General features: G+C 42.5%; 1 protein-coding gene across 3 annotated transcripts in view; it reads left to right on the top strand.

Moving 5' to 3' along the window:
- The window catches only part of FAM3D (FAM3 metabolism regulating signaling molecule D), a 136,358-nt gene that overhangs the window by 70,850 nt on the left and 51,113 nt on the right, over positions 1-14,395 (top strand). For all 3 annotated transcript variants that reach the window (XM_073592148.1, XM_073592147.1, XM_073592149.1), the window contains 2 exons: positions 6,597-6,663; positions 9,525-9,632. In XM_073592148.1, the coding sequence (XP_073448249.1) occupies positions 6,651-6,663; positions 9,525-9,632 (121 nt within the window). In that variant the 5' untranslated portion in view covers positions 6,597-6,650. The remainder of the gene's footprint in view (positions 1-6,596; positions 6,664-9,524; positions 9,633-14,395) is intronic.

Genomic DNA, 14,395 nt, shown 5'->3' with positions numbered 1-14,395 from the left:
ATTTGGTCCCCATAGCCACACCCTGCACCTGGAGGAAGTGGGAGGAACCAAACATGAAAACATTTCTAGTCAAGATGAACTCAAGTAACCGAAGGACAAACTGGCTATAACCAGCAAAGGATGGTCCTCGCTCCAGGAGATGGGTACGGATCACGTCCATACCTTTGACATGTGGAATTGAGTTGTATAAACATTCAACGTCTAAGGCAACTAGCCACGTATTGGGAGGGACCTGCTTTCCATCAATATGGCGTAACATGTCTATGGTATCCTGCACATAAGAGAATAAAGCTGTCACATGGGGTATTAGGTATTTATCCACCAAAGCACTGGCATTCTCTGTTAAACTTTGACATCCCGAAACAATCGGTCGTCCAGGGGGTTTCTTCACTGATTTATGCACTTTGGGTAGTGAATAAAAAGTAGGAATTTTGGCATCCTTCACATTTAAGTAGTTCCATGTACTAGAGTCAATAACACCTGATTGGTATACTTCGAAGATCAAGCTATAATATTCGCTGTTAAAGTTGGTTATTAGTGTTTTGGATATAGGGCGGTACCAGCGTGCGTTGTCAAGGATCTCCCGACACATAGCTTCATATGCGGGGACATCCATGACCACAACGTTGCCGCCCTTGTCCGCAGGTTTAATAATTAAGCCAGAATGACTCTGTAATTCTCGAAGGGCTTTTCGAAGTTTCCAAGGTAGATTATGTGTGTGGACTTGTTGCAAGTCCAGGTTTTCAATTTCTTGAGTGATTTGTTGGACAAAAGCCCAAATATTGGGATTTGTTTGTAATGAAGGAAAATTACGTGATTTAGGTTTAAAAGATGTTGGTGGTGGGAAGGAGACACCAGAGACGATCATGCCACCAGAGGCCATCGGTGTCACGTCCTCTGTGGTGTGTCCCTCATCCCATAGACATTCAAGATCCGCCAAAGCTCGAAGTTCCGCCTCAGAGGGTTCCCCTGAAGGGGATGTGCTAGACTCCAAAGATGGTGTTTTATCATAAATTACCTTAAATAGCAAACGCCGAGCAAATAGGTGTATGTCTTTTATAAGTTGAAAACGATCCAGATCCGTGGAAGGGCAGAAGGTGAGCCCTAATTTTAGAACTTGAACTTGGTCAGCTGTAAGATCAACAGAAGATAAATTCACAACATCCAATTCAAACAAATTCGTGTTTAAGGAAGTGGGGGCTGGTTGGTTGTGTCTGGTGTCTTTCCTAAAAAAATGGGTGCCAATTTGGGGTCTATAGAATGAGTACTGGTGGGAAAAAGTGTAGAAATGGTGGGCTCGCTAGAGCGACGACCACTACTTGTGGAGGCCAAATTGCTCTGAGTAGGGGTGTTTATACCTAGTGAAGAGTGTACAAGAGTGTCAGATGAAGTAAGTGTAGATGTAGACTTGCCCAAAGAACGAAATGGGGTAGATGATAGTGTTTTAGAAGAATGTGTACGGCCCACTGGGGGTTGAGATTTAAGTGAAGAACCCGGTATACGGAGAGGGGGAACCATAGTAGTGCGGTCCCCCTTTCTCTTTTTGGGTAATCTTTCTTGAGAAAGTTCATGATAAGTAGTGGAGGAACTAGGGGAAAAGGTGACAGAGTTAACATTAGGCACCACAACATCTGTTTTGGGGGGTTCAGCAGTATAGGGTTTAGAAAAAGGTTTATTAAAGGTCGTGTGGTTCCATTTATAGGCGAAACCATTATCATGGGCCGTTTTATCCCGAAGAAATTTACCTTCCTTAGTGTTTATGATCTCTAATGTGTATTCTTCCAAATGTGATCGTAAATCTTTATCACATTTAATAAAACGAGGGGAAAAAATAACAAGATGGTGTTCATCATACCAATTATTGATTTGTGCATCTAGTTGACCAAGTTCAAGTTCATATTGTTTACATAGTAGTGAAATCATTTCAAAGGAGCAAGATTGGAGGTTTTGCTCCCACGATTGTTTAAGAGAGTCAGTGATCTTCCTAAGATTGGGGAAGATCTGGATTCTCAAACCCCAGGGTACTATACCATTTAGGGAGTACTTTTCAAAGTAGGCTTTATGCCAATATGTGCGTACCTTTTTTTCGAGAAGATGTTGCAATCTCATGAATGCACGATCGAGTTCATCATCAGAAACGTTAGCCTCTGTTTTGGATGACCGGATCTTTGTCATCAGGTCCATGAAGGCCTCACCACAAAAATCCTCCATCCTGCCCCCCTGCTGGTTAGGGAATAGTAATGGTTTAGGCGCCCTTTAATTCCCCTGTAGCCAAATACTGGGCTGAGTTCAACTTCCATTCTCAGTGTCTTGGTGGTGTCCCCCTTGCGTTTTGGAGCCCGCATGGTATGTTTTAGGTGTGTGGGGGGTGGGAAGACCGTGGGATATGGGGGGGGCGGCAATTTGACCACTATGCGATGCGATTGGTTTGCCTCCAGCATTACAAGATTATGTTGATCCAATAATGCATTTTTTCTTTATTATAGAGGTTTTACTCTCTGCAGTACATCTCTACATTCCCCTGATGGGAACATAAGACTATGATCACCCCTCAACATCTTTGGTGACGGTCATTTATTTGAACTGTATTTCTGTTTTTGTTTCTGCTTTGTATATTTTTTGTACTCTTTCATGTAAACATTTTAGATGTTTTTGATATCAATAAAATAAATGATTTTATATAGAATATCACTCTAGTAATTTTGAATTTTGGTGGCACCGCAATAATCCCATCATCCCCTTTTCCCCCATTTTTTGAGATCTGAATTGTCCCATATCATGCAAGAATCATTTTCTGGGCATCCCATGAATCCCTTAACCCATCCAAGTTCCAATCCTTCAATAAAATACATAAAACCAGTTGATGAACTTGTTCATCATCTGACAGATGCGAGTAGAGGAGAGCCGATCGGCAGCTCTCCTGACAGGGGGGGTCTGTGCTGATTGCTTATCAGAGCAGCCCCCCCTCGGATGCCCACGCTAGACCACCAGGGAAGCCCCCAGCATGTGGATGGCCAGGTACATTCCTCATGGCCATCCACATGTGAAAATCAATGCTCAACATATGCCAATCAGTGCCCACAAATGGGCACTGACTGGCACCTCTATGGCACAATAAAAATTAGTGATGCCCAGCAGTGCCACCCATCAGTGTCCATCAATGCCCATCCATGCCACCTATCAGTGCCACCCATAAGTACCCATCAGTGCCACCCATAAGTACCCATCAGTTCCGCCTATGAGTGCCCATCAGTGTCGCATACCAGTGCCACCTATCAGTGCCCATCATCAGTGCCACCTCTTCAGTGCCACCTCATCTGTGCCCATCAGTGCCCACCTATCAGTGCTCACCTATCAGTGCCCATCCTTGCCACCTATCAGTGCCACCCATAAGTACCCATCAGTGCCACCCATAAGTACCCATCAGTGCTGCCTATGAGTGCCCATCAGTGCCGCATACCAGTGCCACCTATCAGTGCCGCCTATCAGTGCCACCTATCAGTGCCCATCATCAGTGCCACCTCATCAGTGCCCATCAGTGCAGCCATATCAGTGCCCATCATTGAAGAAGAAAACGTACTTATTTACAAAAAATTTTAACAGAAACAAAGAAAAACTTTTTTTTTTTCAAAATTTTCGGTCTTTTTTTATTTGTTGCGCAAAAAAAAAAAAATCGCAGAGGTGATCAAATACCCCCAAAAGAGAGTTCTATTTGTGGGAACAAAATGATAAAAAATTTGTTTGGGTACAGTGTAGCATGGCCGCGCAATTGTCATTCAATTTGCGACAGCGCTAAAAGCTGAAAATTGGCTTGGGCAGGAAGGTGTATAAGTGCCTGATATTGAAGTTGTTAGGAATACATTGACACCTGCAGCAAATCATACATTTTTAACGCGGTGCAGGAAGCTTGCATGGAACGTGGGTTTCCCATACTGCTTTCTGGAGTAAACAATCCCTTAATGATGTATTAAGAATTACAGAATTGTGTTGATTTTTCCTTTAGCCATAGCTGCCTGGGGTTCAGCCTTTAAAAAAGTGAAGTTGCTTTAAAAAAAAGGAACAATTTTGTGTTCTGTGTGATATATACTGGACCTAGGTGAACTGTACATTTTGATGGAAAAAATTGTGAGGAAAACTATCTCATATATCTTCAAGAAAAGATAGACAAAGCGTAGGAGGGCACTCACATGCACCTTTGGTGGACCTGTCCCGTAGTCTCTGTGTTCTAGATTGAAGTATTTCATATACTATCTGTATTGTTTAATACTCCAATTCAACCTGACTCGACCGTAGCGTTACAAAACAAACATCCATAAGACTTAACATGTGTGCAATTCAAATGACTCCTTCATATGTCCACGGCCTCAATGCAAACAATTGCTAGAGCCTGGTAAGAACCTACGTTATGCATCCTTAAAATGAAAACTAGGATATAGGATAACTCAATTCATGATACATATCAAAATTGAGGCTACTTTGCTGGACTGTGTATCAAAGCACCTAAAAAATTTGATGGCCATGGGTTGATAATTACTTGCCATCCAATTTTGATCAGTCGTTGCTAGAACCATTGTTTTTTGTGGAGTTGGTGTATCTACAACAGCTGTTGAAGCACCAGGCGTTGTGCTTGGTCCCTCTATTTCTTCTCTGAACTTTCACTTTTTGCAGTGATTATTAAACTGTTACAAGGACTGTAATCGCCCACTCCGAGTGGGGTATTTTGGCGCTCTCAGTGTATTTTACCTTTCACATGTAATGGGGAACCTATGTTTGTCTCTCGAGTTATATATTTCTCTTTGACATTACATACCTTGTTATACTGTTAGTAGTGGATCTCAAACAACATACAAAAAGTGTTTTGATTGTGTTAAGCGATTGTATTTCTGCACATGCATTTTATTGCCTGTACACTGCAATGTCTCCTTTATTAAAAAAACTTTAAACAAGAGAAGATAGACAAAGTGAGCTGGCATAGTGCAGAGTTTCATTTATTATAAAGGTTTAAGATAAAAAACTTTAAAATGCAAATATAAAAAATTATACAGAGTGCAATGGATAGTGCAGATAAAACCACTGTAATGCCCCGTACACACGGTCGGATTTTCCGATGGAAAATGTCCGATCGGAGCGTGTTGTCGGAAATTCCGACCGTGTGTGGGCTCCATCGGACATTTTCCATCTGATTTTCCGACACACAAAGTTGGAGAGCAGGAGATAAAATTTTCCGACAACAAAATCCGTTGTCGGAAATTCCTATCGTGTGTACACAAATCTGACGGATAAAGTGCCACGCCTGCTCAGAATAAATAAAGAGATGAAAGCTATTGGCCACTGCCCCGTTTATAGTCCCGACGTACGTGTTTTACGTCACCGCGTATAGAACGATCGGATTTTCCAACAACTTTGTGTGACTGTGTGTATGCAAGACAAGTTTGAGCCAACATCCGTCGGAAAAAATCCTAGGATTTTGTTGTCGGAATGTCCGAACAAAGTCCGACCGTGTGTACGGGGCATAAGGCTAGGTTTAGATGCATGGTTGGGGCAACGGGGAGATGTTAAAATTGCATGGTTGAGCTGCAAAATCATGGAGACTAGACCCATGGAGTGTGCTATAACTTTTATCCCTCCTGATAGCAATGGATGCTGATCACACTTGGATAGTACATTTCTGATTTATGCCGCGTACACGCGAGCGGAATTTCCGTCAGAAAAAAATGTTTTTTCCGACGGAATTCCGCTCAAGCTTGCCTTGCATACACACGGTCAAACAAAAGTTCTCTGAACTTTCGACTGTAAAGAACGCGGTGACGTATAACACTACGATGAGCCGAGAAAATGAAGTTCAATGCTTCCGAGCATGCGTCCAATTGTTTCCGAGCATGCGTCGTTTTTTGCGCGTCCGAATTGCATACAGGCTAACGCATTTTCGGAACGGAACTTTTTCCGACCGAAAATTAGAGAACCGGCTCTCAATCTTTTGCTGGCTGGAATTCTGCCAGCAAAAGTACGATGGAGCATACACACGGTCGGAATTTCTGACCAAAAGCTCACAACTGACTTTTGCTGGCGGAATTTCTGATCGTTTGTATGGGGCAGGATATATTGTGTATACATAATGCCATGTTGGGGACTCACCGTCCCTCTCCCTAAGGGGGCTACCTCAAGACCTCTGCCCAGCAGGCAATGGGAGTTCAGCCAGCCATGGGCCACTGCCTTTCCAGTTCTGAGATTTGCATAGCTCTGCCGTCTGGCAAGATAGGGGACCTAATTTTCTCTGCTGCAGTTTAGTGACACTTGCAGGTCTTGTCCCTTCCCTAGCCTATGACTGGTCAGTTAAAGGAGAAGCAGCACACTGCTTCTTGCTTTACAGCACCACTAATTGGCTGTTTGTATGGCTTGTCCTTCCTCCAGTCAGAGACAGCATTTAAAAAAATAAATTTAATGATGCATTAATGAATAAGGAGTTGTATTGATGTGTGTCTCTTTTTATCTGCCTGAAATTCAAGTTTAATATAGATGAAAATCAGACAATAGAAATGTAATATTCACAGTAATGTGATTCTTTCAGCTAATCTCTTATATTATTATCTTTCCAGAATAATTCCTAAAATACTTCTTCGTCACTGCTTTTGCAGACCTGCTGGAATACTATGAGGTGGATAGGTAAGATCTGTTATTTGATAAAAAATAAAACAAATCTTGCATAATCCTACAAAAACTTTTACTAGGGGGACTGCATACAGAGGGAGCAATTGAAGAGATGTTAAAACTGAAATACAGGCAAATGGCTAAATATGCAGCTGAAATAGATTTGTGGGGATAATTTTACTTTCCAAAGGATTTTTAATTCTGTTTAGCCAGTTTTGGGATTCAGGCACGCTTGCAAGACAGCACAGTCAGGTCCTCAGCCTACACTACATACAGAAGCATAGCCTAAGGAGCAGGAGGTTTTGTGAGGACCAGACAGAACAATTTGGAGGGTATTTTGAGACAAAGTTAGTGATGTAGCTTGGGGCAGAGTGTGGGTACAGCTGCTAGTGGAACTGGTGTTGGTAAGGACTGGAGCACAGGCAGGTGCATGCAAGCTGAATCAGGCACTGAAGAACAAGTCCAGAACAGGTGCTGATACAGAAGTGTAGTCGGATGCAGGCAGGGTTGGCAACAGGCTGGCAGCGAGGTAGCCGAAGGAGCAGGCAGTAGCGTAATCAAAGATGGCAGGAGTAGTCAGGAGAAAACCGGGTAGGTCAACAGGAACTGATACAGGCAATGGATAGCGGGAGACACAAGAAGTGCTGTAGACCAGAGAGCATTGATCTTGAGGAATAAGCAGGTTTAAATAGCCCCTTTGGTGCCAAGGACTCCCACATGTGCACTTGTGGCATCCAGTTCTGTACTGGCGTTCATGCAAGCGCGCCCGTGCTGCTCTTCTAAATGGGACATGAAGCACAGGGGATCTTCTCCGGCCTTGGTTGCTGGCGTGCCCTTCCTCAGAGACGTCTTCCAACACCAACTATCTTTGTGTTTCTTATTTGTCATGTGGCTGAATGCCTAAAGCTACAAACGAAGGTGATGCTGGAAGATATGAAAAGGTGTGCCACAATAAACCATGTTCTTTAGGAACCCCCACCTTTCACCAGACCCAACAATCAATGTGGAACCATGGCATACTTTGCATAGTATTTTTTAACCCACAGAAATCTCCCTCTACCCTAAAACATACACCTTAACTTTCTGAGATAAGAAAGAGGGACAGCACAAATAATGTAGACAAAAAGACACACCTCTTCCATGTCCCCAGTTTTGTGGCCAAATATGCAAAATGTTATTGTTTAAACCTGTGTTTTTTTTTTGTTACCGCTGCTTTTACTTTATACTTTTTTAGAAAACTAAGAGATATATTATTTTAAACTTTGAATTAAAGCTTTAGAGTAGCTTAACTTTTTAGACAGTTAAATAATATTTTTTTATTGAAATATATACATCAGACCAAAAAGAGGGACAATGGAAATGGAAAAAGGGACAGGGGGATTTGGTTCCAAATGAAGGACAGTCTCTTCAAATGAGCAACATTTAAGCCAGCCATAGACAGTTTGAATCTCAGCCGGTTCAGCAGGGACCAGCCAAGATCTGAACCATGTATGGGCAAGCTGATTGTACCCAAGTTGATCAATTGATCAACTTGGGTACAACCAGCATGTCAGATTATTTCACATATGGTTGCTGCCAGTGGCTATAGCCGCTAGCAGTAACCATTATATTCTGCCGGCTGGGAATGTTCCCACGCCCCCCAATGGCAAAATATAATAGTGCGGCAGGAGGCATTCCCCCATCAAAATTTTCTGTTTTGATTGGAGAATCTAGTGATTTTCTTTCCTTCCACCTGTGGTAGAAGGAAAGAAAATCATATCATGTATGGCCAGCTTTAGAAGGTACGTATGAAAGGGTTGGTTGTGTTTGCCTCCAACCACAGGTTCCCAGTCCTCCTCTGTTACACGGACATCTTAACTCAGATACTTTTAGTCCTGAAGACCCTTAAGCTTATAGTTTTGTGAAGGCCATAGTGGCGTTAAAAGCTAAGAAATAATTTCCTGGCTTTGTATCAACTTTCTTTATAGCAACACCATTTGCTCCTACTTAAAGTGGTTGTATGCCCCAAAACAAAACAAAAAAATGAAAAAAAAAAACAAACCTGTAAGGCAAAGGCATAATGAGCTAGTATGCACTGCATACTAGCTCATTATGAAATACTTACCTTAGAACGAATTGCCGGCATCGCCTCCCGTTCACCGCTGAGAGAGCTGACATGTTCCCTCTACGTTTCTACCGGGTTCGCGGCTCCGGCACTGTGAGTGGCCAGAGCCACAATGTCAGAACTTTGTGAATGAATGACATGGCTGTGTGGGCGGAGCCCCGCACGGCCGCACTCTTCTCAAAATGTGACAGCTGGTACGGGGAACTTCTCCCCATATTGTCACACAGGCCTGGGATTGCCGAGCCACTGCAGGAGCAGGAACATGTTTTCATATTTTACCCACCCTAAAAACTTGTAACATGTTCCCAAAGCCAAACTCATCCTTTAAAGTTACATTTATAAGCATGAAACTCCAATTACAGCTACTGAGTGCAAATCAATGTGGTTCACTGAGCATGTAGCTTATGCCCTTATGATATTCTTTTCAGATTTTCTCAGAAGAACAAATTTGCCCTTTAAGATGTGTAAAATTGATATGTCGCCACAGGAAAGCGATATGATATTAGTATTCATACCATAAGTCATCACAGTAGTAAAATAGTGAAAATTGTCATCCTGGCTTTTCCTTCTCTGTAGCAGCCGCATTATTTGTGTTAAATTAGCCATGCTGAGCAGACAGAAAAAGAATGATGGGAGATGGCATAAAACACAGTTCTCAGCTATGTAAAGTTCAGTCTGAACTGCTGTGTCCCTCCCACTCTATCTGCTGATGTTAAGTATCTTCACAAATGCACAGCCTGTATTTAATTGATTTGTTTCCCCTCATACACAGGTGCTATACGGATCCTGGTGATCTTGTTCACGCTCCTAACAACGTGGTACTTTGCAGAAACAATTTTTGCCACAAAATGGGAAGGAAAGAGTCTACGGAGTATATTCGGTGAGCTGTACATTTTCAATGTGCTGAAAAAATGTATTTGTTGCATGTTTAAAGAAACAGAATCTCCCAGTAGAGTATGGGAGAATAGAAGAAGGAAAGTGACCGGTAACATGAAACAAGAGAACTTGTTTCTTCAGGCAGTTTGCATGTAAGGGACTTTGATTGGACGGGGGTTCCCGCCATGCTGTCCCAGGCCCTTCTCCGCTTTTTCTCTGGATGGAATACTCACATAATTGTGTTTTGAAGATACTCTGCCATAATGTGTCATTCACACACCTAGTCTGAAGCCCAACTCTTTACATATTCCAGGCTGTAGGCCTGCAACCAGGAATAAAGAATGTCCAGTCCACATGCTTTTAATTGCTTTACTGCAGCAATTTTGGTGCACAGTATGACATCTTCCACATATGCAGTCTCAGTTTAGAACACTCAGTGCCTAATCACGGAACCTTGCATCCAACCATCTTTCTCGTTGTTCTTAGTGCATGCCCTAAAGATTATCCCTTACACAAGGTGCCTCTCAGTCCCAGGCCCCGAGGGCCTACCTAAACCAAGCTACAGAGCTACTAATTGAAGGTCAGGGGTAGCAAGGTTTTTCTGCCTTTTCCCTTCAAAATCCCTTCCCGTCCAAATCTATTCCTCCTGGCAGTCCAATCCTGCAAAGGACTTTTTCTCCCACTCTCATGCACAGGTCACAGAGCTGCATTGATCAGGGGGAACCTGTTCCCTTCCCTTACCAGAACTGTCAGGTGCCGAGGGCACAGACTCCACCCACTACATCACCAGAAAAGTGGCATAAAATTAAAGGGCACTACACCTGTCAATATACCAGTTGTTAGTAAGTTTATAGTAGCAAGTCCTAGTTGCAATCTCAAAACACCCAATACGAAGACAATATGCGACCGGTCTAAACTATGTGGCATGTTCACCAATGCCAGGAGCATGGCGGACAAGATGGGTGAACTAGAGATACTGTTGTATGAGGAGGATTTGGATTTTGTGGGAATTTCAGAGACCTGGTTCAACAGCTCTCATGATTGGCTGGCAAACATTCAAGGGTATACCCTATACCGCAAGGATAGAGAGGGTAAAAAAGGGGGAGGGGTATGCCTATATATCAAGAATAATGTACAAGTGAATGTGAGAGATGACATCACTAAGGGAGCTAGAGAGGAGGTGGAATTCTTATGGGTAGAGCTCCAAAGGGATAAAGCTAAGGGGAAAATAATACTGGGAGTATGCTATAGGCCCCCTAACCTGAGGGAGGAAGTGGAGACGGATCTCCTATCACAAATTGGAGTAGCAGCAAGGATGGGAAGTGTTATCATAATGGGGGATTTTAATTATCCAGACATAGACTGGGCGGAGGGAACCGCGCATTCATTTAAGGCTCGCCAGTTCCTTAATGTCTTGCAGGACAATTTTATGGGTCAGATGGTAGATGCACCAACTAGAAATAAAACATTACTGGATCTACTGATTACCAACAATACAGACCTGATCACGGATGTGGAAATGCGGGGCAATTTAGGTAACAGCGATCACAGGTCAATTAGTTTCAGTATAAATCACACAAATAGGAAACATAAAGGGAATACAAAGACACTGAATTTCAAAAGAGCCAACTTCCCTAAACTACAAACCTTGCTAAAAGGCATAAACTGGGATAAAATATTAGGAACAAAGAATACGGAGGAGAGATGGGTTTGCTTTAAGAGCATATTAAATAAGGGCATTAGCCAATGTATCCCATTGGGTAATAAATTTAAAAGAGCGAACAAAAGTCCTGGATGGCTTAACTCCAATGTAAAAATGCATAAAAAGCAAAGGAGAAGGCCTTCAAAAAATACAAGGTTGAGGGATCATCCTCAGCATTCAGACTTTATAAAGAATGCAACAGGAAATGTAAAGGTGCAATTAGGACAGCTAAGATAGAACATGAAAGACACATAGCGGAGGAGAGCAAAAAAAATCCCAAGAAATTCTTTAAGTATGTAAACAGTAAAAAAGGGAGGACAGACCATATTGGCCCCATAAAGAATGAGGAAGGACATCTGGTTACAAAGGATGGGGAGATGGCAAAGGTATTGAATTTATTCTTCTCCTCAGTCTTCACGAGTGAATCGGGGGGCTTCAGTAACCAAAACTGCAGTGTTTATCCTCATGACACAACACAGGAAGCACCTCCATGGTTAACAGAGGACGGAATTAAAATTAGACTTGAGAAACTTAACATTAATAAATCACCGGGACCAGGGTACTTAGGGAACTCAGTCAAGTGATTGCCAGACCGTTGTTCCTAATTTTTACAGATAGTCTACTGACTGGAATGGTACCAGCTGATTGGAGAAAAGCCAATGTAGCACCAATATTTAAAAAGGGCCCAAAATACATCCCTGGGAATTACAGACCAGTTAGCCTAACATCGATAGTATGTAAACTCTTGGAGGGGATGATAAGGGACTATATACAGGATTTTAGTAATACGAACGATATCATTAGCAGTAATCAGCATGAATTCATGAAGAATCGTTCTTGCCAAACCAATCTATTAACCTTCTATGAGGAGGTGAGTTGCCATCTAGATAAAGGAAGGCCCATAGACGTGGTGTATATGGATTTTGCAAAAGCATTTGACACAGTTCCCCATAAACATTTACTGTACAAAATAAGGTCCGTTGGCATGGACCATAGGGTGAGTACATGGATTGAAAACTGGATACAAGGGCGAGTTCAGAGGGTGGTGATAAATGGGGAGTACTCAGAATGGTCAGGGGTGGGTAGTGGGGTTCCCCAGGGTTCTGTGCTGGGACCAATCCTATTTAATTTGTTCATAAACGATCTGGAGGATGGGATAAACAGTTCAATCTCTGTATTTGCAGACGATACTAAGCTAAGCAGGGCAATAACTTCTCCGCAGGACGTGGAAACCTTGCAAGAAGACCTGAACAAATTAATGGGGTGGGCGACTACATGGCAAATGAGGTTCAATGTAGAAAAATGTAAAATAATGCATTTGGGTGGCAAAAATATGAATGCAATCTATACACTGGGGGGAGAACCTCCGGGGGAATCTAGGATGGAAAAGGACCTGGGGGTCCTAGTAGATGATAGGCTCAGCAATGGCAGGCAATGCCAAGCTGCTGCTAACAAAGCAAACAGAATATTGGCATGCATTAAAAGGGGGATCAACTCCAGAGATAAAACGATAATTCTCCCGCTCTACAAGACTTTGGTCCGGCCGCACCTAGAGTATGCGGTCCAGTTCTGGGCACCAGTCCTCAGGAAGGATGTACTGGAAATGGAGCGAGTACAAAGAAGGGCAACAAAGCTAATAAAGGGTCTGGAGGATCTTAGTTATGAGGAAAGGTTGCGGGCACTGAACTTATTCTCTCTGGAGAAGAGACGCTTGAGAGGGGATATGATTTCAATTTACAAATACCGGACTGGTGACCCCACAATAGGGATAAAACTTTTTCGCAGAAGAGAGTTTACCAAGACTCGAGGCCACTCATTAAAATGAGAAGAAAAGAGGTTTAACCTTAAACTACGTAGAGGGTTCTTTACTGTAAGAGCGGCAAGGATGTGGAATTCCCTTCCACAGGCGGTGGTCTCAGCGGGAAGCATTGATAGCTTCAAGAAACTATTAGATAAGCACCTGAATGACCACAACATACAGGGATATACAATGCAATACTGACACATAATCACACACATAGGTTGGACTTGATGGACTTGTGTCTTTTTTCAACCTCACCTCACCTACTATAAGACTGGAGAAATCAGATTTCAGCATCAACTAGCTTATATAATGGAACAGATTTTGGATTGACTGCTGCAGGTCCAGCATTTCTGGGCTCCTAATGTGTCCCCGTGCCTTTAAGAGGGAATGGGCTCCCTCCAGGTATAGCTGCCTTTAATGTATACATTGCTATATAATTCTCCAATATGGAGACTCTCATAGACAAGAATTTGGACTGCACTATACAGAGAGCTCTTGATAAGAAAATGCGGCTTCCAAATATATTTGCAAATGTGCATCTAGAACTATGATGTACGTACACTTTCAATTTAAGGATAGATTCACCTTTCTAAAAAATATAAATAAATAAATGCACATTTTTGCAGGTAACAAAAAATAGCATTCATTGTTTTTTATTTTTATTTTTAGGAGCCTGTAAAGCATTGCACCTGCGATCAGCAGATCTCAGGCTTCTGCAGACTGTCAGTGTAGCTGTCTGCCCATACATCGTACGGGCAGGCAGCTACTGAATGACAGGAGGAATCAATGAACTGCTACAGCGCCCTGGTAGTTTGTTGAGTACTACAAGCCGTCAGCCACAAAGGCTGCTGATACTTGTAGATCATCCAACGCATGGCCGCGTTCTTTTCAAACTGTGACAGCGGGTGCAGGAAAAAGATCCCTGGCCCGCTGTCACAATTAGAAGGGGGATCGGGGAGAGGCTGCAGGAGTGGGAACATGTTACATGTCCCACACAAAAAATGGGTTGGACATGTAACATGTTCCCAAAGGTGAACTTATCCTTTAAGGCAAACATTGAATCCTGTAGATTAAATATAAAATAATGAAGCAAGGACTATGAAATACACATCTAAAAACATAGTACAGTAGATAGTTTTGTGACCATATAATAGGAGCTCTGACACTGCTTCTTTATCTAGATGTTTCACCATTATTGGTAAATTAGTTATCATTACATTTATAAAAAAAAGAAAAAAATGACATGACAATTATAGTATAG

The sequence above is a fragment of the Aquarana catesbeiana genome, linkage group LG07, assembly GCF_042186555.1.
Source record: "Aquarana catesbeiana isolate 2022-GZ linkage group LG07, ASM4218655v1, whole genome shotgun sequence".
In the NCBI taxonomy this organism is placed as follows: domain Eukaryota; kingdom Metazoa; phylum Chordata; class Amphibia; order Anura; family Ranidae; genus Aquarana; species Aquarana catesbeiana.
The sequence above is the reverse complement of the archived record's forward strand: the minus strand, read 5'-3'. Positions and strand labels throughout refer to the sequence as shown.